The 23777-nt window shown below is 43.7% G+C and overlaps 1 protein-coding gene across 2 annotated transcripts; it reads right to left on the bottom strand.

Annotated features, from left to right (window-relative positions):
* Window positions 1-641: 641 nt before the first annotated feature.
* Window positions 642-23126, bottom strand: LOC146208672 (ras association domain-containing protein 1-like). 2 transcript variants are annotated; one of them, XM_084595899.1, is made up of 9 exons: window positions 22952-23126; window positions 22279-22453; window positions 21435-21687; window positions 20755-20873; window positions 18125-18226; window positions 15913-16097; window positions 11890-12002; window positions 8228-8337; window positions 642-5144 (listed from the first exon to the last, which is right to left on the bottom strand). In XM_084595899.1, exons 1-9 carry the CDS (start codon window positions 22972-22974, stop codon window positions 4905-4907), a joined length of 1320 nt encoding a protein of 439 aa, XP_084452025.1. In that variant the 5' UTR covers window positions 22975-23126; the 3' UTR covers window positions 642-4904. The 2 variants fall into 2 exon arrangements, with proteins under 2 accessions (XP_084452025.1, XP_084452026.1); XM_084595900.1 differs by having other exon boundaries at window positions 22818-22957.
* Window positions 23127-23777: the final 651 nt, after the last annotated feature.

Below are 23777 nucleotides of genomic sequence, written 5' to 3'. Positions count from 1 at the left end.
TTGCGGTTGCAGCCCCATCAGTCTTCACTGCATTCCACATGTGGTTTCGCCTATGAGGCTGGTACTTACATCTTGCGTTACAGAAACGTAATGATGACGTTGCATGCAGGAAAATCAAAACAAGCCATAGACGCCCGACCGCCCGACTGCAGTCTGGAATACCCGGGTTCGAACCCGACCTCGGCGGCTGCGTTTCGATGGAGGCGAAACGAAGAGGCGTCCGTGTGCTGTGCGATGTCAGCGCACGTTAAAGATCCCCAGGTGGTCGAAATTACTCCGTAGCCCTACACTACGGCTCTTCTTTCTCTCTTTCCACTCTAACTCCCACCTTCCTCCCTTCCCTTACGGCGCGGTTCAGGTGTCCACAGACTCAAGTGTGACAGATACTGCGCCTTTCCCCTCCTGTGAATCAATTAGACAATTAGAGCCAAATGAATGCCTGCCAGTAGCGCAAAGTAGCACGTCTAGGCTTTTAGGGGTTTTTCACATTTCGCAACACCAACTGGCAACTTTCATACTTCACTGAAATTATGTAGCTAACAAAATCTTACAACTGCCATTCTGCTATCGCCAATCTGATGTAGAAACAGCATTCAGTAACAAACAATATACTCACAAAACACAAGCGACAAAGGCACGGACACCATATGAATGTTTTGTTTATTGCTTTCTTATTCCTACCTTTTCAAACGAAAAGGAATTTTCTTGGCTATTCACAAAAAGCATGTATGACACTTTACAATGTGCAATACTACCACTATTACTTTTTTGCACATGCTTGCTGAGGCATTTTTGCTACTTACGGGAAGCAGTGTTTCTTTTGCACATTGGGATTGGCTGCATATGGTGACATATATATTACAGACAAGATTTTGCGTCAAACAAATAACCAGCACAAGCCAGCAGTCAGCCTGTATATGCTGAATGCTTGTCTTTCAGAAAGCAGTCCACAACCAACAGCACCTGAGCAGTTCCCAGACGAAACACTGCCTACAGCATGAAACATATGATCACTGCAGTTACACATCACAGGGGTAAAATGACTTCTGGAGGAACAACATAACACCCTCACAAAAACCAACAGTGGTTACAAAACATGAAATGCAAAATGCAGACTCTTGACTAGAACAGAAACAAGAAGGCATTGATACACAATGAGGATGCGAGCAAGCCAACAGCAGGAGAAACCCTAAAGGTCAAACACTCACTGAGCAGTGCCTTACAGAAGGCTTTAAAGGGAACCACATTCAAAAGAAGCGCATTAGATAATTTCATTACAGTGCTGACCCATTTTTAACATCAGTACATCATCTATGCAGGGCAATCATACAACATATCACAATGAAGAAATTAATCAAAAGGAATAAATGTGAAACATGCAATTCCAGTCAAGGAAAACAAAATGCTGTGCTACAAGAATTGTAAATTTCTTGCATTCATAACTTGGGGGATGCAGTCGAGAAAACAAATCATCTGTACATATCTTGCGCGCAATACTTACACTGGACCACAAGCATCACCACACCATGGTCCATTTCCCGATACTGATTGCTAGGTAAAGCTTGTCCTATACACAGTTCTAAAATAGCCAAACCTAATCTCACAGCCGACTACGCGGAGCATTTCATGAAGGCAATGAACATTTGCTACCAAACTTGGCCTGTAGGTACAATGGCAACACCGAATTCAGTGAAAAGCACATTTTCACGGAAACTGTCGGTCAGTATAACGGGGCCTGTCTCGTATCCCAGATATGAACATCCTAAATTCTTAAATATGCAAAACAAGCTGCACACGACATAATGCAGTAGGAGCTATTATGTAATACCAACCCGTTCGAGGCAGGACATGGTTCTTGATGCTAGAGTGAATAAAACAGAAGGTAGCAAAACTGCAAGACATACCGGGACATAAGTGTGGTTTTCTTTTCCCCTGGCTGGCTGAATTATGTAACAAAAATAATTTATAATGAATACAAAACAGTCTCCATTCGCCATGGCAATGCTTACATGCCGATGTTGCCAGTAAAAGTGCTTATTAAGGCACTAAGGGGCAAGTAAAAAGGAACTATTAAAGTTGGCAAAAAGCATTGTTTAAATTTTTCACAGCCACAGTAATTCATTATTGCACCTATATTTCAGAACAAGACGAATTTTTTTTTTTTTTCATCTTATTATCCAGCTACAAGTCTAGATACAACAGTTGCATGCACACAAGAGAGATCTTCAATTCTCATAACCATGGTTTGGCATTAGTGCTGGAAAATTATAATCAACGTAACTGTTAGTACATTCCAAACACATAAACACATACTTCCACGGGGTATATTTAATACAGCCCAGCTGCAGGAAGCAAACATATTGCAAAGCTCTTTGTAAGACTGTACTGGTGAAAAGCCACCTCAAGCATGCTATGACACCATAATCTAAGTTGTAAAAGTACAGCTAGAAGCAAAATGAAAGGGAACACGGGAGCGTGTGGCCTCTGTGTTTTCAAATGCGCTGTCAACGTCAGGTGATAAGAATTAGTGGTAAAGATGCATCCAAAGTAAGCTTGGTCGGCTGCTCTTTCCGAGCATACCCTTAGTGCCACCCATTCTCGTCTTGTGTTAGTGGCAGCGCTTTGCAAAGCGCAGAGGCCACGCGCTCCAGTGTTCCCTTTCATATTGATTCTAGCTATACATCCGAAAATCTTTGCCCTTAGAACAATAGAAACTTGGCTTCCAAGGTGGCATTTTGCAGCACTTAGCTAGGCACCATTTAGAGCTCGGTTCCGCACATCCAAAATTACATTAAGGTAGCTCCAGAGTCAAGGTCTACGTAATGCCTGTCATGATTAAAGCCCAGTTACCTAGGATTCCGCAAAGAATTGTAGAAATGGACAGTTCTCATGAAATTTTGTGTTAGCAGCCAGATTTGCTTTTTTGATGCTATTTTTGTTATGAATATAAGCAGGAGCAGCAGTGCAATAGAAAAATGACTATTCTTATCCATTTCATGAATACAACATGAGGTAAGAGCTTGAGAACTCAGGGGAAATTTAAGTAAATGTTATTACAATTATAATGCAACCTCAAACGGTTAAGGCAAACAACAGCAAGGGCCTCAACAAGAAAACGCAAATGGCACTTCGTGATATGGAAGGAACAGATAGGTCAAAGTTACTTGAAAGGCAATGCTTCAGATGCATGCACGACGATTGAATGAAGCCAAATTTCCTAGATTAAGTCAGTGTCTTTCGTTCTCAACAATCCATAGTGCCTTCTCTTAATATCCATTTTTTTAGCTCACAGCAATGACACTGATGCAGACAACACCGAACGGCCTTCACGTACAAAACAACGGACACAGCAGCTTTACCAGCCGGAATCTCAAGCAGGTGACAAAGGTGATCTCGCACCTCATCGAACGGGTCACCAGAAAGCACTATGGCATGAAGGAGCACGACCTATGTCATTTTATTCATGTCATTATACTCAGTAATTTCCTAAACACAATATATTAACGTCATCTCCGACAAAAAAAGATCCGTACTCAGGATACATGCCACGCTACATTAAGCGAGGTGGATTCCGAAGCACACTTTGATGTCTACCAGGAAATTTCACGGACTCTATATCTTGTTCAAGTGAAAACAGTAGAAAACACAACACAAGAAACATTTTGACACCGGGAATCAAGTTAGGTACACTAACCAGTAAACATGCTAGAGTTATCTTAGTCGATATATTACATCTTTACATGCAGCGCTTGTCTCCACCTTCAGCTTCGTGTAAGAAACAAACTGCTCTCGATGCCCATGAAGAACAGAGTAAGCCAAAATTTGCAGTGCAAAGGGCGGTGAAAAACCTGTGAAGGCCTCCACCATAAAGTGTAATAAAAGTTACTTGATAGCAGTTGGAGAATAACTTAAACCAAGGATAGAGTTACTGAAAGTAATTAAATCTAAAAGATTGGCTGCGAATGATCAAAAGTACAAAAAATTTGTTTTTAGCGGAAGTTGACTTCAAATTCCCTTGCGGCTTATTTAATTCAATTTTTGCGTAAGCTCAACTTTTCAGCCGAGAACGTGTTGTGGACGTGAAGACACTTGCATTCTTTCACATCAAGTGCCTTCAAGATGCTCAAGGTATGTAAATTTTCCTTAAAAAAGAAGTTAAAATTCTGCAATAATACATAGGCTCTTTTAGTACACATATGTACTGTTTTTAAATGGAGCAGAAAAGCATACACATTTATCAAATAATTCCCAATCACATCAGTAAAGGAGGTTTAAACTTCCCAGGTCTTTGAAGCCAAATAAAATTTCCCCAGTCCTTGTCTCATGCCAGACCAGTCATTCCACAGTAAAGCAGGGCTACAATACGGGTCAGGCAAATTATGCATAACGCTCTAACAACACTCATAGATAAGAATAGTGTATGTTGAAATTAATACTGCTGGCATTCTGGTACTTTGTGCAAAACACTCATGACCGAATTTCTTTGCCGAACAAAAAAAGAAAAATAGTGACCGCGGTGCACATACAAAAAAAGGCCTTTGAATGCTATGAAAGAAAAAAAAAAAAGGAAGTGATGAATTACGAAAAAGGTTAAAAAAGGAAAAACTATTGCAACGATTCTAGCACAGCACCACTCCTATTTGGTATCGGTGTGAAATGAATCTTTTTGCAAACCGGGACACCCAGAGTTAAAAGATTTTGCTCTATCAGTGGTAAGAAGGGAAACGATGGTGGTGAACGGCTAAGCTTGCAGAAGATGTCTTAAGCTGAACGCTTAAGCTTCTAGAAAGCATGTATAGTGGAAAAGGCATTTAACCCTGGGAAAAGTACAGGTACATGGTTCACTAGCCTGCTACACGTAACAAAACACTACACCGGCAATGTCTCTAGCTCGGATGCCAAAATCAAGAAGAGCTCAGGGTGCCCTCCAGCTTCTCGGGAGGCACAGTCTCGGACGCTTCACTTTCACGGGCTAGAATCTGGGGATCTGCAGCCGTATCGTGTTTGGGAAACGAATCCATTGCCTCTTGTATTTTGGATCGCACGAGGTCGTACTTCAGCTTCAGCTGGGTCAGGTACTCTTCTTCTTCAAGTTCGAGGATCTTTAGAAAGTTCTGCAGCTCTGGTATTGCAAAGTCTTCCCACTTTAAGGCAAAGAAAAAAAAGAAGAAAGACAGAAAAAATCACACGTTGTACAGGTCACTGTGCACAATTATGGCAGTGCGAAGCAGGACCATGATTAAAAAGTCCTCACAAAGAAACCCTCAATGACACTTTTTTCTCAAGAATAGATTGAAAACTGCAAGGCCAAGGTATGCTCTATGAACAACCATGTTCTCCCCTCATCTGATAGCTTCTTTAGGGACCACTATTTAAAGTCAAAGCGGAAGCTCGGGCAAGTTGGTAGAGCATTGCAAGGAAAGGTAAACCAGTGCAGAGTGCAGGACGAAAGGTAGAAAAACAACACACAAAGCGCTGGCTAACCACTCATGTTTATTCCACCAGGAGCAAAATATATACCCAAAAAAGGAAAGAAAACAGAACAAAAACGCAACATGATAGAGAACTGAAGTACAGTTTATGGCTAACGTCCCAATGCGACTCAGGCTATGAGAAACACCGTATTGCAGGCATCCGGAAATTTTGACTACCTGGGGTTCTTTAAGGTCCACTGACATCGCATCGCACACGGGTGCCATTTGATAGGTGAAATGCAATCATCAACTCAAAAGAAAGCCGATTTCTTGGTCGAGCAGTTTGACAGAGGGCGTGCAGACACCCCTCTGCTGCATGATTATTGCCTCGAAAACATCTACCTTTTAGTTTTTAGTTTTTTATTACACTCGTGCAACCGAGCAAAGGCCTGCATGTTTTGGGGGGGCATTCTTTACAGCGTACAACCAGATTGCTACCTGAGCCTATTTTATGTAATCTGGCATGCCCGCTCAATCTCGTGTTATGACAGCGACCCGTTTGCCCTATGCATTTTACCAAAACTAGTGACATATCATACATCACACCGAACTGACAATCAGTATATCATTCCCGGTCGCTCGTGTCACATGAGGGAGGAACATGTCGCTCGGGTTTCCTCCCATTCCCCTCTTCCTTCAGAAGGAACTCTGCCACACTCATGGCCCTGAAGCTATATTCCCGGACAAGTTTCTTTGGCTATGCAGCCAACGCTACAGAGCCAAAACGCATCAGCTCACTGCGCAGCAGAATATAGTCCCTTGACAAATTGCAGAGATCGTGCTCTGGAATATTGTATCATTACAGCAATGCCTATGTTGTTATTACATCAAGGTTGTACTACAATATAGGGCAGTACAACGTTACTGCAGTGCATTTTATTATCAGTACACGCCAACACGCAAACGGGATGGTTTCGCCATCTGCCGGCAATCTGCCGAAGCGTACATCGGCTGCTGCGTCTACCTATCTGTTCCTGTGAGCTTTCGCAATGCACTCGTTTCGGCTGTGCACGTAGCGCGCGATATTCATTAACCGTAAATATACGTTCACTTGTACCTTTAGCAGTGTAAGGAAAGACATTTCTGCTTCGTTGGAGGCTTGGAAGACATTATTTCAGTAAATGAAAAGCTGAAACCGAAACCGTACCTGAGGCCAGATGTGCCAGAACTACATGGTGTAGTAAAGTAACACCATGATGAATGCTCCCTCCCGTAGCCTTGGCTCCATAGCCAGAAAAACTTGTTGGCAAGTACGGTTAACCTGCGTCTAATAGTCTCTACATCTGTGACAGCGCATTTGTGTACATCTCATGTAACCTTCTCTGTAACACCGAAAGGCCTTGAGGGTAAATAAATAAATGACATTCTTGTGTGCCACTTTTGCGATTCCACACTGCACAAGCTTTGAATGTGCAGAGGAGTACGGGGGAAACTTTTTTGATCATAGAGCATATTTTCAGCCCACGTGGTTCACTGTGAACTTGAGCTCCATGTCCAAGAGGCGCAAAATACTGTTTGAGGGCAGCTCTTTCATCGCCTCAAATCTTTTAGCACGAATGTAAACGCATCGGTGAGGCTCAAAGACCGCCTCTCTGGGTCTTCCTCCTCTTGTTCAAAAAGAATCAACAAGTCATCGACATATTGAAAGACCTTGACGACACCGCATTCCTGTACCAGCTGTCAGTCTTGCTGCACCAAAAGAAGATCACTCAGGATGGGTTTCAAGCATGATCTTATATGTAGTATGTCTTCTTTCTACACATAGCACACATTGCTAAAATCCAATATCAAGGAGTGAAGGTAGTAACTGAGAAGGTATAGAAACCTGTCCACGATCACCGCACATGTGTTCTGGAAGCACAAATTTCATTTCATTTCATTTTGTTACCTTAAAGACCCCTCGCGGAGTATTACTCTTGATGTTATTTCTCCTGGCTTCCACTACTGCGGCATGTAGTAAGGAAAAGTACACGTCCTTGAGGCCCTCCCATGTTTATATCCCTGTCACATTTCATTCAAATAGTCTGATACTTTTGAAGGACATCTCACAAGAAATTGGTCCTCAATTACAGGACAAAAAAGCTCACTGCAGATACCGGCCCAAAAGCCAGGGGCACCTTTCGGAAAATGATGACATGGAAAGGTGATCCTTTTTTGTGCGTCTTTGTCATGAAGAAACGCTTCAGGAAGAATTCTTTTTCCTTCTTCATCAGCGCCACAACTTCTGATAAGCCGGCTCTTTCACACATGCTTATCGCCGCTTTTTTGACCCTTTGGGGAACTGCTCCTGAAATGTGGATGTCCTTGCTTACTGCCTTCTGGCAGTAAAACTCCGATGGAATGATGACAGAACCTCGCTCCTTGTAAGAATGAGTCAATTCCAATCCTGTATCACAAAGAGAAGCGGCAGTCTCTTCGAGTTTTAGGAGCAGCTTTTCCTTAGACATGGCTTACAAGGCAACCGTGCAGTCCTCGATGAATCTCTGCATCTTTATCATCAGCTCTTGATACGGTGCTGTGAACAAGTGCCAAGTGTTGCATCTTGTCAGTCATGTTTATACCGCTCTTGGCGGATTAAGCACGAGTTGTTAGTCAGCACGTTGTGTGTTGTTTTATATACCTTTCCTCCAGTGTTCTGCAGTGGTTTACCTTTTTTTGAGACTACTATACAAAATATTTCTCTATCAACTCAACCCTACTGTACAGGTTTGACAGGAAGCGCAAACATAAAGTGACAAGAAACATATCCTTACCTCTATATCACTATTGTCATTTTCTTGAAGAACAAACTGTCTTGACCGACTATTCCAATCTAGTGCCAGCCAAAGAGGCTTGTCTGAATCCTGAAGTTTTCTAAGTTTCACTGAAATAGGAAAGGAAGGATTAGTCCTCGCACCCAAGCAAAGTCAACAAACAACAAGCACAGGTACCGCTTTCTAGAAACCGCACATTTCCCCCAGCTTCCATGAGCAAGCGCGACCACCTGACATGTACAGTAAAACTTCACTACAACAAACAAAGGTATCACACGGCTATATCAAACACACATAATCTTTTCTTAATATACAGGGTGTCTAAGCTAACTTTGGCCGAAGGCTAAAAAGTAAAATATTTCAGATAGGCCAAGGAAGCCACTTGCATACAGCTGCCAGCCGTCTGGCGCACACAGGCAATCTTTTATTTTTCAATTAACTAATTAGTAATTGAGCTAATTTTTGCGATTTATTAACCATTACCTTTAGAAAATAAATATGAATTGCGAAGTAGTAGAGCGCCACTTGAAACCCTCATTTCATTTATTTCCTATAAAGAATGCCTCACATGTATCTTTTTTTTTTTTTTTTCGAGCTCTAAAGAATGACCGGAAAATACCGAAAAAAAATATATCACGTTATGTGTATTCGCGCGCCCCAATCGTGCTGCTCTCAAACTGGGTTTCAGTGAACGAAATCAGCTGCGGCCTTGGCTCCACAACCCAGTTGCAGTGGCAGGCAGATATGTCTGTGGTGGTTTCTTCGTCCGCAGAAAACTCATCACGCTGGCTGCAACCATCACCAACAGGTGAGCCTACCGCTGGGATCACTGTCGAGTCATGACCACAGCTAATTTCGTTCACTCAAACCACGATCGAGAGCACCACAATTGCGTCGCACAAATGCGTTAGTCACGTATATTTTTTGTATTACGTGGGCTTCCTTTAGGACTTGGAAAAAAAATGCCCGTGAGGCTTTCTTTACCAGAAATAAATGAAATGGGGGTTTCAGAAGATGCCTTCCAACTTTGCAAATCACATTTATTGTCTAAAGACAATAGTTCATAGCTTAGAAAAATTATCTTAATTACTAATTAGTTAATTGCAAATTAAAATATTGCCTGTGGTGCACCAGGTTGCTGGCAGTTCTATACAAGTGGTTTCTTTGGGCTACCTCAAATGTTTTATTTTTTATCCCTTGGCCGAAGTTAGCTTGAACACTCAGCATGTATATATCGAGTGTGTCTGGCCCCAGAACAGATATATCAAACTCCCCATTGCCAAGCACAAAAGGTAGAGTACTATGGAGAGTTGGAAGTTGCAGTCTTGCAACAACTATCCTGACATGATGCCAGCTGTACAGAAGCAGTAGATACGGTGGTAGCTCTCGCTCTGATGTGCGTTTTCCACCCGACATTGCTGTTATGCAGGGAAACTACAATAGCTGCTGCGTGAGCCAGCATCCTTCCACACAGGCGATGCCATGTGGGGAAGCCAGCCTAACTGCCACTCATTCTTTTTTTTTTCTGCAGCCTAGGGCGCGCTGTACCTTTAAAGTGGAGCTAAACCTTTAGAATAAGGTCAGCCTGTTTCTTTTGTGAGCATTGTTTGAGCTACCGGTCCTCCACTAACTAAACAGCACTGCTCTCGGCTACATTTTTGATGAAATTTTATAATTACAAATTCCAGCTACATCAAACTACAGTTGAGTCCACCTATAACAATGTTCAAGTACCACGGAAATTCCATTGTTATAACTGATAATTGTTATAAACATGTTGCAGTCGGTGAGAACTTCACAGGCTTCGTCTAAGTCACTCGTGCCTCAGACAAAGCACGCTTTCTTAAAATAATTCCGCACTGCAGAAGTGCCAACTTTGGACCACGCACCAAATATAATTTGGACGGCCATCAGCAGATTAATTTTCAAGTCTGGTTGCTCCCTGCTTCCTGTACGCGCGGCCATGTCCATCAACATGACTAACTTGCTCAAGACGCGGCGATGATACATCACCTTAAAATTGGCGATCATGCAAATTGACAAAATGGGCTGCAAGCCTGCCGCCGTGTTCGGAGGCAGGAAAAAAAATTTCCATGCTTGAGAGCTTCCTTCCGCTTCGATTACTCAATGTACTGATCAAACTCCAACAGCCACTAGCGAAAAAGTTCTCGCGTCATCCATGCCTTGCTATTGTTACGGTAGCACACTGATATCCTAGCGTCACCGCAGAAGCAGCAGGAATTTTTTTACTTCCCAATGATAGATGCGGGGCACTTGTCGCGCCCATAAACACAGTGAGGCGCAGCTTGCCATTTTTGCTGCCCTTGCTCGTGTCTCCTTTCAGTGCATGTGTCTTGAGCGCAACATCCTGTAAAACACCCCCGTTTCGTCCCCATTGTATACGTCGGCGTCAACGTAGTTGTTGAGGATGCGGGGCAGCGTTTCCTGCAGCCACTTCTCCTTTACCTCCGCGTCAAGCGAAGCTCCCTCACCGGTGACGGCTTTGTAGACAATGCCATGCCTCTCTTTGAAGTGCAGTATCGAGCTGCCACCTCGCTGAAAGTCCACAGTGTTAATCAGCAGGGCAAACTACTTTGCCTTTGTGGCCAGAATCAGTCCGGTGATAGGCAAGTTCTAGGCACAAGTACCCCGAAACCACTCGTAGAGGGCCTCCTCCATCTCCTTATAAGCACCTTGTCGAACGCGTGTGCGCCCATTGTCAAGCGAGAACTTTTCTTTGTCGAACTTCTCAGCGGAGCGGATGACCGTTGACATCACACACTTTCTTACAGTCTTTGTAATCCTTCACGATACTGCACTTCGTCTCCCAATCGATAGCAGTGCGCTTTCTTTTCACCGGCAACGTCATCCGATAATCAGCGGGCGGATCGGATCAGCCATCTTCCATTTCGGCGGCAATTCAAACAAGATGGAGAAACCACATGGCCAGGAACGATTTCGACGCAATCAACTAACACAAACAACCAAATCTGTTGGCAGAACTACGTAGAATGAGGGGCGAGCGAGCAGATCAGCGTTGTAGGCGCGTTGCCAAGGTCCATTCATGTTTCGGAGGGTGGCGCGATATAGAGTTATGGGCGCAGCCCATTTGTGTTCGGAGGGGTGGAAGGACGGCGGGAGAGACGCGCGCGAGGCTGGCAATGCGAAGGCCGGAAAACAGATTCTATTGTATGTGTGCGCGGCGGGTGCAGCGGCTGGAATTTTTTTTTTTTTCTTTTCAATAATTTCGCATTCCGCTACCTTTTGGCACGAGCACTCAAGAGCCAAACATCATTGTTATAACCGATAATGAGGCATGGGGTGATTTTATTAAGCAGATTATTTCACTATAGAAAATATACAAAGGTGGACGGTGCAGTAGATTTTCATTGTAACCGATATATTGTTAAAACCAGTATCGTTATAAGTGGGTTCGACTGTATTATACAATTTTTTACGTGTTCACTGTAACAACATCTGACTGCATCTTTTCTCTTGGCAACTAAAATTCGTGGCAAACAATGCAGGGAGCAGTTTCAGAATGAGCAGCTTAAAACTCTAGAACAGTATGCACTAACTAGTGTTTACAGAGCTTCTGCGAAAAATCACCACAGACATGCACTACACAACCAGAAGGAAAGACGGACAGAAAAATGACCCACCTTCACCGGTGCTTTCATCGACACAGCTCTCGTAAAGAGCAAACTTCCGAGGATTGTCCGCCACTTTGAACTTCTTCAGCAGGGCCACTATCAGCTCTCGCACAGTATACTCACTGCAAAAAAGAGACAACACACAATTCACCCCATTAGAGCACTCGGATAATAGTTCCTCACAGCTAAGCGTATTGCGGAGGCTCTTCTCCAGGCAATTCTTTACCCTACAGACCAAGACTGTGTTTACAGACAAGGAAGGTACTCACAATGCCGCAGCAGACCGGGAGCAAAAAGTAGGCTTAGCGTCCACAAGAATACTATATGCAGGCGAAAGTTTTTAATCAGTTTGCTAATTGCATGGGAAACCTATGATATCATTATTCGGTAGTGAGCAACCATGAACTTCCTAGAACAGATTGTTAAAGCATGAAACGCCATTTCAGAGATGCAGCAGTTTTTGAACACCGTGAAACATATGGAGGTGCGATTTAGGGGGGGGGGGGGGGGAATTACATATAGAAACTCATATAAACACAATTTACTGTAACATTTTTCTCCTTTTGCAGAGCACCAAGCAAAGGTGGTCGGTCGTTAAAAGTTAGCTAGAGCTTTGAAAAAGTGTGCGACAAAGCATGCTACGTTATTTTGGAGGCAACCAATTTTTAAAACACTGCTAAAAATTTGTGTTGTGAAGTCATACATATTGCTGACAGGCTTGCTATCCGCTGGGTGTTTCTCCGAATAGCAAGCTTCTCTGGTAACCTCACATGCTGCCATATACACTGAATTTGCTTACTAATAACAGTGGTTCGAGGTGTGCAGCCTAAGCAAAACTACAATCAATGACAAGGCAACGAAAGAAAACAGCCCACTGTAACAGGTGGTGGCGCAGCCGACGCTCTACTGCTGAGCATGGTTCGTTCATCGTGCTGTGTGAGAACTGCTTTCAGCTTAAAAGTTTGCATCATTTGAGCAGCAGTATTTTAGAGCGAAGGTAACCTGCAGGGCAGCAGGTCTGACTACACGAAAAGCTTTCGCAGTTGTAAGGAGTACCCAGCAGATAGCTGCTTTTTCTGGGGTATGTCGTTCTTTAGAAAGCACATTTATGCAGGCACCTTAAAAAAATTGATTAACTTTAAAATAATGTAACAAGCTTGTCACACTTCTTCGGAACATCCGTCAACATTTAACCATCTGCCGTGTTTACTAGTACCCTCCTGAAACCAGAAAATTATTTTGTAAGCTTCTTGCTTGCATGTGTTTCTATAGGCCGCACTCCCGACTTTCAACCCCCCCCCCCCCCTCTCTAACGTTTCAAATAAAAATATTCTGCCTCTGCAGGCTTTATAACTTCACAATGTGTTCTACGATTTTAATGCTTACTCTGCACCGAATGGTGAACTGTGAAATTAAAAAATTGCTTTCAAATCTTTTGGCTCAGGCACCAAACTTACTTTTCGCCCCCAGTTGGCCTGGCCTGGTGACAGCAGAGCCACTGCATCTTGCTTCGTCACAGATCGGTGTTGGTCTATATGAGCTACGCACTTAGGCACCTAGCTTGTACCAGTGTCACTGCTACAGCATTTGTGACAATGACTATTTAATGGCACAAGGACAGCCTCGCTAAGGACCAACATGACTAACACGTTTTTAGTCTGCTTGAGGTGGGGGTTAACGACCCTTTCTTTCAGGCACTTAGCTCCAGGTAATCACAACGTCGCAGATAATCACAATTAGCGGTGCCGGTAATCACAACGCCTAGCACTCAAGGTGGATACTATAAAAGCACTACACCGGGAACAAAAGACAGCAATTCTATTTACGTCAAAATTGAAGTTTTCTTGTTAGATATACAAGCAAAGCGACAAAAAGCACGACGAGTATATATAACAAAAGCTTTCGGTCAGGACTTGCAACCCTCGAAAAGCACGGTAAAAATTTTACCCATGCCAACCTGCAATACACCTTCTACACGGTTTACTACCAGTCATAAATGTCACCAAAATGCACAATACCAGATTTTCTATGCAATAAAATGAAAGCCCTACAAGAATATGTCACCACTCAGACGGCCTTCCACTGTACTGTAATTTTCTGTGGCTGTGGAGGGAAAGCAACTAAGCTGACATACACCAGTCCCCCGCGAAGCAGAATAGTTGCCCCAAAAATTTTGTGAAGCGTGAACTGGAATATTGGAGCGCAGCTCTTACGCGCCCGTCCGGTGGTTGAGCCGTGTCGTCGTTAGTGGTGTTGCGGCGTGACCGAGCAAGAGAGAGCTGGGAGGCACAAGAGGGTCATGAGCCAAAGAGAATTTCTCAGAAGCGAAAGATGAGCCACGAGGCTCTGCACCACTTGCTCATTGGACACCCGAGATGGCCCGCCGGGAAGAGTGTGCGCCTCACTGAGGCTGGCATCAACAAACACCCTAGACACTTTCTCCCTGGGTCCCTGCTACCGCGTTCTCCCCTCACATTCTCTTTCACTTTATGAAAAAATGGTTGGTTGGTTTGTGGGGTTTAACGTCCCAAAGCGACTCAGGCTATGAGAGACGCCGTAGTGGAGGACTCCGGAAATTTCAACCACCTGGGGTTCTTTAACGTGCACTGACATCGCACAGCACACGGGCGCCTTGCTTTTCGCCTCCATCGAAAAGCTGCCGCCGAGGCCGGGATTCGATCCCGCGTCCTTTGGGAACAGTAGTCGAGCGCCGTAACCACTGCGCCACCCCGGCGGGGTTCTTAAGAGCTGCACTCAAACTTCTCATTAGGAAATGTCGTAATTGTCCCCAGAATTTATTTATACCAGTATGGAGTTATTATTCCACCAGAATTATACAATAGTACTGGCCAGTGCAGTGGCACACCACTCAAGTGACAAGTAGTAGGCGTGGTAAGCATTCCTGCCAATGTTAGAACTTTTATCTCTCGCACTCGGCAACAGCACCATGGAAGACAGAATGGCACAGAAGACTGAAGGCTTTTCACATCTACCGAGAGTGCTCCAGAAGCCGTGGTGCAGATACAGTTGAGCCTCGATACAACGAACTTCAGTATAGTGAAGTTCATGATGCAACAAGCTTTTTTCATTTGTTTCTTGCTTCTATTGAACAACATATTTTTCCCCTCGATTTAACGTAGCAGTTTTGCGCCAGAGTTTTGATACAACAAAGTTTTTGCAAGCATAGAAAGCAAATTGCGTGGTTGCTTGAATGCGTGGTTGCTTGCTGCCACTCCTGCAGCACCTCCTGGTTTCATATTCGGTGCATGTGCCCGCTTAGTGGCAGTCACTGCATCAACATGCGAAGCTCGTGATAATTTTCACTGATGCCGTTCAAGCTTCCAGCAATCAATCATGATTTTGAGATCCGTAATTTAGCCTCAAAATAAATTGAGGGTCATATCTGAATGCATAGCACCAGTGGGGAGCTGCTCGGCTCTGCAGGAAACTTGGACTGACGCGATATCTTGAGATATGCGATTTCCAATTAATGAAGATTTCGTGTACGACTTTCATTGCTGCTTGTTTTGCTTGGTGTTTGTTCCGAAATCACTTGTATTAGCCTCACGAGTCACGAATACATGCAGACAAAATAAAGTGTAATAGGAAGATGTCAGGGATGAGCGATATAATTTGCGCCACTGGAAGAAAAAAATCTCGACGCAGCGAAGTTTGTGATAAAACTAAGTTTTTTTCCAGAAACTACGATCTTGTTATATCGCGGTTCAACTGCAGTGGTAGCCTTTCTGCAACCATCCTGCACTAAGCTGCACGCTGTCCATGCTGCACGGGAAAGCTGATTTAACCCTAGAACCGTTGCAAGCGTCTTCATAATCGGGCTCAAATAGTCTCCCCACATCGCTATAGTAACTATCGCTGGAGTTTCAGTCTCTTCACTAAGTAAACTGCGCAGCTTTTGTACAAGTTGTTTTTAACAAAATTTTATATATTGGCATTTCGGTTATATCGAACTACTTTGCAAACTTCGACAAATCAGCTATAATGAGGTCTTACTGCAAAACCTCCACTCACCTCGTAATGTGAAGAGCTTTTATGGTGTCCCTGGGCAGGTAGAAAGAGGTAAGTGTTTTGCGATCGCTATCATCATCTTTGAGGATGTTGTAAATGGACGGAGGTCTCGTTCCTGCCACAACATTGATGGGACGCATCAGGTTCATGCGAACTCGCACAAAGCCCCGCACAGACCCGTCTTCTTGCTGCAGTTGTAAGAAACAAAGAGCACACAAAAACGGTTTAGCCACTGGTACTAGGAAGTAGAAGCTGTCCACGTGCCCTACTTTTCACTTTCATTAAAGAATAAAAAGTGAAGCCGTCAGAAACTCCACATAACCCTGTGTATGTTTTTAGAGGCAAAGGGAAGGCCCTCAAGCAATAATTTTCACCAAATGCTAAGTAAAATCTCGTTACAAGAGACATGGTTACAAGAGACACTCGGTTATAAGAGACACTTGAAAATGGTTTGGTAGGTTTTCCTATGTTTGCCATGTTAACATTGCATACAAGATACACGGTTACAAGAGATGCTAAGTAAAATCTCGTTACAAGAGACATGGTTACAAGAGAAACTCGGTTATAAGAGACACTTGAAAATGGTTTGGTAGGTTTTCCTATGTTTGCCATGTTAACATTGCATACAAGATACATGGTTACAAGAGACACTCTGTTACTAAGGGCAACTTTTGCAGGTCCCTAAAGTAATTTCTTCACTATTTATAAGACGCAATTAACTCGAGCACACTCATGCAATGCAGCAGACTCGTACCGACTCGTATATGCGACAGTTCAGATTCCTTTAATTAAATTCTGTTCCATATCAGTGTCCTGTTTCGTTACAATACGTCAGGAACCAAGAAGGAGCGCCTCCTCTTTACTGAGAAGTCAAAATGTCACTGATGTTTCAGTCACACATAAATGTGATAACAGTGGCTGAAACAATAAGGACATTTTGACTTCCCAGTCAAAAGGAGGCACTCTTTCTTGGTTCCTGACATACTGCAACAAAACAAGACACTGATACGAAACAGAATTTAGATAAGGGAATCTAAACTGCCACCCATACGAGTTGATAGGAATTTTTGGTTACAAGAGACCTTGGTTTGAAGAGACACCTTTTTGGGTTCCCTTGAGTGTCTCTTGTAACGAGGTTTGACTATTTAGGTGTGTGGGAACTATAATTTAAGTGGTAGGCCTAGCCACACAGTGGGTTTCGTAAGTGTTTCCCGTCCCCGCGACCTCAGGGCATGTCCTGCCTTATTTAGCTTTAGTAGGTATACTCAAGCGAAAGTGCAACATAAACCAGAGTAGCAAACCAGTTACCAATCATAATCAACAGCCAAGACATGATTACTAAGCGTCTTTATAGTGGTGATGGTGTGACAAGACACTCGGATGCTGCATTCACTTTTCTTCGATGCCAAACAATGATGCGCACGTTTGAATCTTGTCAATTGCCGCCTAGTATAGATTACAATATACTGTCCACTCCAGTACCATAGACATTTCTTTTTTTTATTCTTATTGATGAAGGTTACACTTTTTTTTGCTTTATTTTGCCTTGTCACAGCACAGCCTTTTTCCCATCCTGACAAGAGGCTTTTCAAACACTTCACTCTGAGCACATCACAGTCCGAAGGTTAAGCACTATCGGGAGAGTGTGACTGTTCAAACAACCTATTCAGCTGGCTAAACTGTCAAACTGAAATAATAAGCAATGAAGCATGGTGTTCGGTCTGCATAATAACCATATAAGCCCTGGGCTGCAAGCGAGCAGAACCGACTACCAGTATCAAAGAAGCAGTGCGCCACCAGCAGTAGAGTAACAAAATGCTACTGAATGAATGGCTACCACTATACTTTGTCTCGCAAGATATCTGCAGCACTGGGAAAGGCAGAGGAGCCCTTGCAATTATGCTCCTAAGTGCTGCTCGCCCCTGCACACTATAATAGAAATTGTGCTCCTACTGTCGCCCTCGCCAATTAGGGGGGCGAGAGGCACGTAGGTGCACAATTGCCCATTGTAGTGCGCGTGACCCTGATTGGACCGGGGTGCCTCTACCTTTCGCAGTGCTGCAAACATCTTGTGAGACGAAGTATAGCACATACTACATTCCCGAGATCAAGGTTACCATGGCAGTTCATTAGCAGAAAGTCAAAACACTGGCTTCTGCTCGTCAACAAAACGAAAATGAAAAATTGATGGAGTTTCATCGACAAGCTTCCTTACCAGAACCATGTCTAGGCCCGGTTCTTGGAGGTTGTACGATTCAATTCGTGACAGAAGTTCATCCTTAGGCAGGTCCTCGAGAAACAAAGGTGACACACGGCCCTGTTCACAGAAGAAATGCAGAAAAACACCATCAGTGGAGCATTTCGTTAAGGAATGCAAACCAGTTAGTGTAACACTGCTAAAAAGCAGCCAAATGTTATATAGTGCAGGTTTGCTAGAAACTCCCAATATGTCATAATCCATTTCCTAAAATGCATTTTAATTCCAACAATGCAAATACAAACAATACCAGATATAACAATATAGAGCTTATAGCAATCAAATTTTTGGGATTTATCAATTTTCCCATTGACTCAATGTAAAAATAAACCAGATATAACGATCAATTATCGGCGGTACATTAGATACAATGATAGCTTTATCACCGCCCAGTAGATGTTTACCCCGAAAATTTGTCTGAATATTTAATTAAAAAAATAAACTACTAAGGAGAGAATGACGTGAAAACTCGACATATGCGATAAAAATGAACTGTTGTGGAGAAATCCGCGAGCGCTATTGCGTGCAGTTAGAAAATGAGCACTATCATTATCACAGTCGCCGCCTATTGCCGCGCGAAAAGTGCGGCCGTATCGTTATCGCCGATTGTGCGTCCGAAGACGATGGTGCCGACCACATTTACGGCGCAATAGCTCTTGGCATGAAACAGCAGATTCATCAGGATTTCTGGCAGGGTTTCAAGGTTGGATGCCTCGTGAAAAAATACGAGCATTCGCAGTCTATGATTTTAACAATCGTCAATGACGGGGATGCCCTGCAGCTCATCCAGTCGCTAATCAGTATCGCGCATGCAAAAAGTACTGCCACCAACGAACGTGCTACTGGAAGCGGTCCTTACAGCGATTGTCAAGCCTCAGCTGCTGCTTAAAGGGCAACTGCTCAGGGTGTGACTTTTTAAGCAAAGGAGCCCAATGCTTCGATCAGGTACCAGAGATAGTCTGTGCAAAATGCTACAGCGATACGCGCGCCGCAAAGCAGCAAAAATACAAATCAAAGCTCTCTCATCCTCCCCTTTGGGAAACCAGCTTCCCCATTCTCTACGAGCCGCTAGGCTGACGTCGGAGTAGCGACGACATCCAATTGGTCCGTCTCGCTGACTGACGTGTGAAGGATGGGCATACACGACTAACTGTGTGCGCCGCTCGCTGCACGCTTTTTCCTCGCCACGGCCGGACTGAATGCAATGAATGCAGCGGCGTGCACTCCCTTGCCCGTTTTGTTTTCGCTCACGCAGAGTGCCATGCCCCACCTACCACCAAACGCAGAGAAAGAAGTGGAATTTGGCTTGCGGAGGCTAGACAACCGGGCAGGAGTGAAAAACCTTTGCGAGGGAACGGGAGGAGAGAAACATGACAGAATCGGGTGATTGCGGTGGCTGTAAATGCGTTATTAGTTACTCTTTTCAAAAACATTTTTTCGGCCTTGCTTTCTGGGGGCAAAGCCTCAAAGTTGCGGGGGAAGAAAATATTTTCGACCAGAGGGTGGACAGTGGCCCTTTAAGCGACCATGAATTCCGACTTTTTTAAGTATGCCTAAGTTATTTTATGAATATTATGTATCCTGTAATAAAGTGTTTAGTGCTATTTACGATGATTAGCGTCGTTCAACCCGATTAACTTATCGATGGTAAGTAGGCAAGCCTACATACATGGGAAAATACGTGGGTGCGTGCTTTCTTTTGTTTTTCCTTTTTTTTTTCAGCTGGTTCAGATATAACGATAGGATTTTCCAGTTTTCTCAATATCGCTATAAGTGGACTGCACTGTAGCTTACCAGCTGAGAAAATCAATAAAGAAACTTGATCAACATGACAGCATCTGTGTCATCAGCATCTCTCTCTCATGTGCATCTTATTCCAACCTGTCTCTTGGTGAGGAGATGGTCAACACTAGAGACAGTGACCTTATTTACAAGGCGCAATGATAGCGTGGCCAAATAGCACCATTACTAATATATTTGGTCTGCATGACCTGAGGCCTTTGACCCCACATTTTGCAGGCCCGGCGTTATATTTTAGAGAAGAGGAACACCAGTCCAGGGGAAAAAATTGCACTCTCTGGGAAAGTGGTGGGTGTCTGCCAAAAGGGCGGAGCTGTGGCACTAAGGATCTAGCCTTGCACTAGCTGCACACGTGATGTACGCTGAGCAATGATGCCAGAAGCCAGAACGACTTGAGGAACACTCTTCCTAGCAGCTTCAACGTGCTTGTAATAAACCACAAGCCAAGCAAGATGCATGTAACCGGATTACTTGATCGTGAGGTAGAACCAACCACTGCAGCACACCGCCACTATTGAGTAGATCCCCATAAAATTGTTAGTAAAAAATTGGCCAAATATGGGACAGCTGAATGTGGTCAAGCACACCCAACTTCACAGGCCAACTTCTATATGTCCAAAGCATCCCTTTAAATGCAGTCAGCTTCATTACTAGATTAACATATTCAGTAACCGGTTCTTCCTTCTTTCTCTGTACCTGCTGGATGGGGGAACTTGTTCAATTAACAACTGAACGCATTCTGCAATTCACCCAGAAGATACAAAGAATATCGAGGTAATAAAACTCACATTTTCTTCATTCTTTTCATCCTTGTGGCCACTTAGGTCAGCAGTCTCCATTTCTCCTTGGCCTTTACAGTCCAATGCAACGAGGCTTCGACACCTTAGGTGGCAAGTAAAATTACAATCTGAAAAGGCAGGAAAAAAGAAGTATAGATACATAAAACCAATATTCTAAGTATGTTACTTAAAAAAAATGCGCACAGCTGTGATGACAAACAGAAATGTGATAGCATAAGTAGTGCTCAGCAAACAGCTTGGCAAAAACAGTACAATATGACTCAGCTTGGCCAAAGTAACAAAACCAAGGGGTCTTTCTTGAAAAGCATAATAACATATATCCTGGTACCAAGAGCTACGGATCCGGTTTATATTTTCAGTGACCAATAGTGTAAGTGGAAATAATTCTAGTCAGCAGTGTGCCACCTTTCATCCTTCATTGGTTACATTACTGGTTACACAGCTCTGACAGGTCCTCCTGATTACCCAATAACATTGTTAGCAAGTTGCAACCGAATATGAAAAACTTGCCTACAATTATCACCAACAACTAAGAACGAAGTTAGAAAAGATTTCACTTAATGCTCAAGAAGAGATGCACTAGTGAACACAAGTGACTCTAAGAGTGAAAGACCATATTCACTGGCACTTGCCGCATGAAGGCTCAGGAACAATTAAAGGTCACTCACTCTGGCACTGAAGCCCCTGCTGTAAGCTGCAGGCTCCCCACACAAAGTCGCCACAGAGATCACACCAGGTTGGGTTTTTAAACACCACTGGTTCAAAGTCGTGGCCCACACCACTTTCTGTTGGGTCAATTTCGACAACTCCAAAGTTGGCAAGTTCGATGAACTCGGACCTTCGGAAAGGCTGGTGTCTGGCAACACGCGGATGATACAGTGTCTTGTACGGGGTAGGAAAGACTGTGTTCTCTTCACTTGCCTGAAAGATAATTATTCAAAACATGAAATCAATACAAGCCCCAATTTCCAATGCTCACATCTAGAACACCCGCTGAGCTCTACACTATCAAGCGGGTGAATAAAAAAAAGAAATGTCCATTGGCCTTTATATGCTAATGACCACTACTGTGAGCTAGTTTAAAAACTTCGAAAGCTTTCATACATGCATGTTCCAATACAACTGGATCACACGCCTAAAATAGTTTAAGAACTCCATAGTTTTTTAGTTTTTTTTTAATCGATATTTACTGCCTCAGGGCATCAGTTGGGTATGAGATGAAGGATGAATAAATGATTAAATGAATGGAAAAAGGTTGGCTGATTTTATGAAGTCCAGAAGTGAGCGATGATGAGGTCCCTGCGTCCAAGTGACATATGAGGCAGGATTGGTTGCTGAAAGGCCAGCTATGCTCAGGTGCCGGTTTCGTGTTGGTTTGCGTGCTGAACAGTCCCACAGCAAGTGGTTGATGTCGGCCTCAACATCCTTCTTCTTCTTTTTTTTTTTTTCATGCAACAACTACCAGATCAAATATCATTCAACACATTAACTACAATAACAAATAGAGCTTACCTTGGGCTTTGGTTTTCTCCGAAACGGTATTGGGAAGTTGAAATTTTGCAAAAATAAGCTTGGGTTGAAGGTCTGCTTCAGCTTCTCTTGGTACGCAACGACCCTTTTAGGTGTCGCAGGTGGTGTCAGAAACTTATGAGTGTGTTGTTCTCTTTGGCTCTCGGCTCTCGACATGCTGCACCAAATGAAATAACAAATTTTAATTGGTGAAAAAAGAAGTTACCAAACTCCCAAGTAAAACGAGCAAGAGGTTTCGCTTACAAGTCATACACGTGCTGCAGGCAGTTCGCAGCAACGCAACAAGACACGATGCAAGCTCCTTAAAAGGATGACAAGTTGTGCTCAGCCGTGCATATGTATTTTTTTTTTTTTTCCGCCACCATTCTGTGCATACACGTCGCCCTCAGCGAAACATGCTGACGCAGCGAACGAGCGCCGAAAGCAACAACCCACGAAGCGTGATCAGGTTTCTGACGGCCCCAAGTGCACTTCCAACTCGGGATGCAACGCGTCACGGGATCGCGAAAGACGATCCTTACCTGTAATACTCGCCAAACGCAGGGGCAGAGTCTCTGCGCAGCTCGCGTGTTTCCGCACGAAGCGTGGACAAATGCAACCGTAAACCGACACACGGCACAGATTAAAGAAGGTTTCGAAGTCTTATCAACCGTACCTGATAGAGCCGGGATAGCCCATGCGTGGCCAACGAGGAAGCGTTTCGAGCACCGAACATTTTGAGAGGGTAAAAAAGCAAATCTCATTAAAAGCGGTGCGAGGAGAATACAGAGAGCCAGCGTTACGCGCGTACGCTACACATTACACGCACGCACCAAACAGACGCACTACATCACCTCGCAGGTAGCGCCACCTGCTTGCCATTTATCAACAGGTAGAAAAAGAAACCTTCTTCAGAGGGGTAGCTCTATCAAGCTCTGCATCCTGATGCAACGCGTGTCAAGCGAACAGAATGAAGAGAAAATAAAACTCATGCCACCTTTTTCACTTGCACCACTATATGCAATTTCAGGAGAACACTGAGCAGTTGTGGCGGGGATTTCATGGGTTAGTTTATCCAAGAACAGCTGACCGGATTCGTATCGGATTTCATATGTACAAAGCTCGAAAGCCAGTCTCAGTTTAGATATTACTTGACTTGGATTCTTTTCGACTTGTCAAAGTTTTGGTTTTTCTTTCAACAGCATAGCTATAGTGCCTAGGCACTATAGCATAGCTGTCTGCGAATATCCGGTGAATTTGCCCTAAGGCTAGAAGATTAGTAGCTTTCTCTGACAAATGAAGAAAATACGCAGTTATAGGCGCATATTTAAGCAGAAACAAATATTTTTTTTAATGCTTTTGCAAATCGGAAGAAACCACACGCAGATAGCGTCGACGACCATAACCATAATGATTATAACAGTAGGTTCGTTATACCGAATAAAAAATTTGACCATTCACGAAAATAAACAAACTGCAGTCCCTTTGGTAGCTACTAAATA

Source organism: Amblyomma maculatum, chromosome 1 (genome assembly GCF_055883805.1).
Source record: "Amblyomma maculatum isolate TAMU_Amacu chromosome 1, ASM5588380v1, whole genome shotgun sequence".
Taxonomy (NCBI): domain Eukaryota; kingdom Metazoa; phylum Arthropoda; class Arachnida; order Ixodida; family Ixodidae; genus Amblyomma; species Amblyomma maculatum.
The sequence above is the reverse complement of the archived record's forward strand: the minus strand, read 5'-3'. Positions and strand labels throughout refer to the sequence as shown.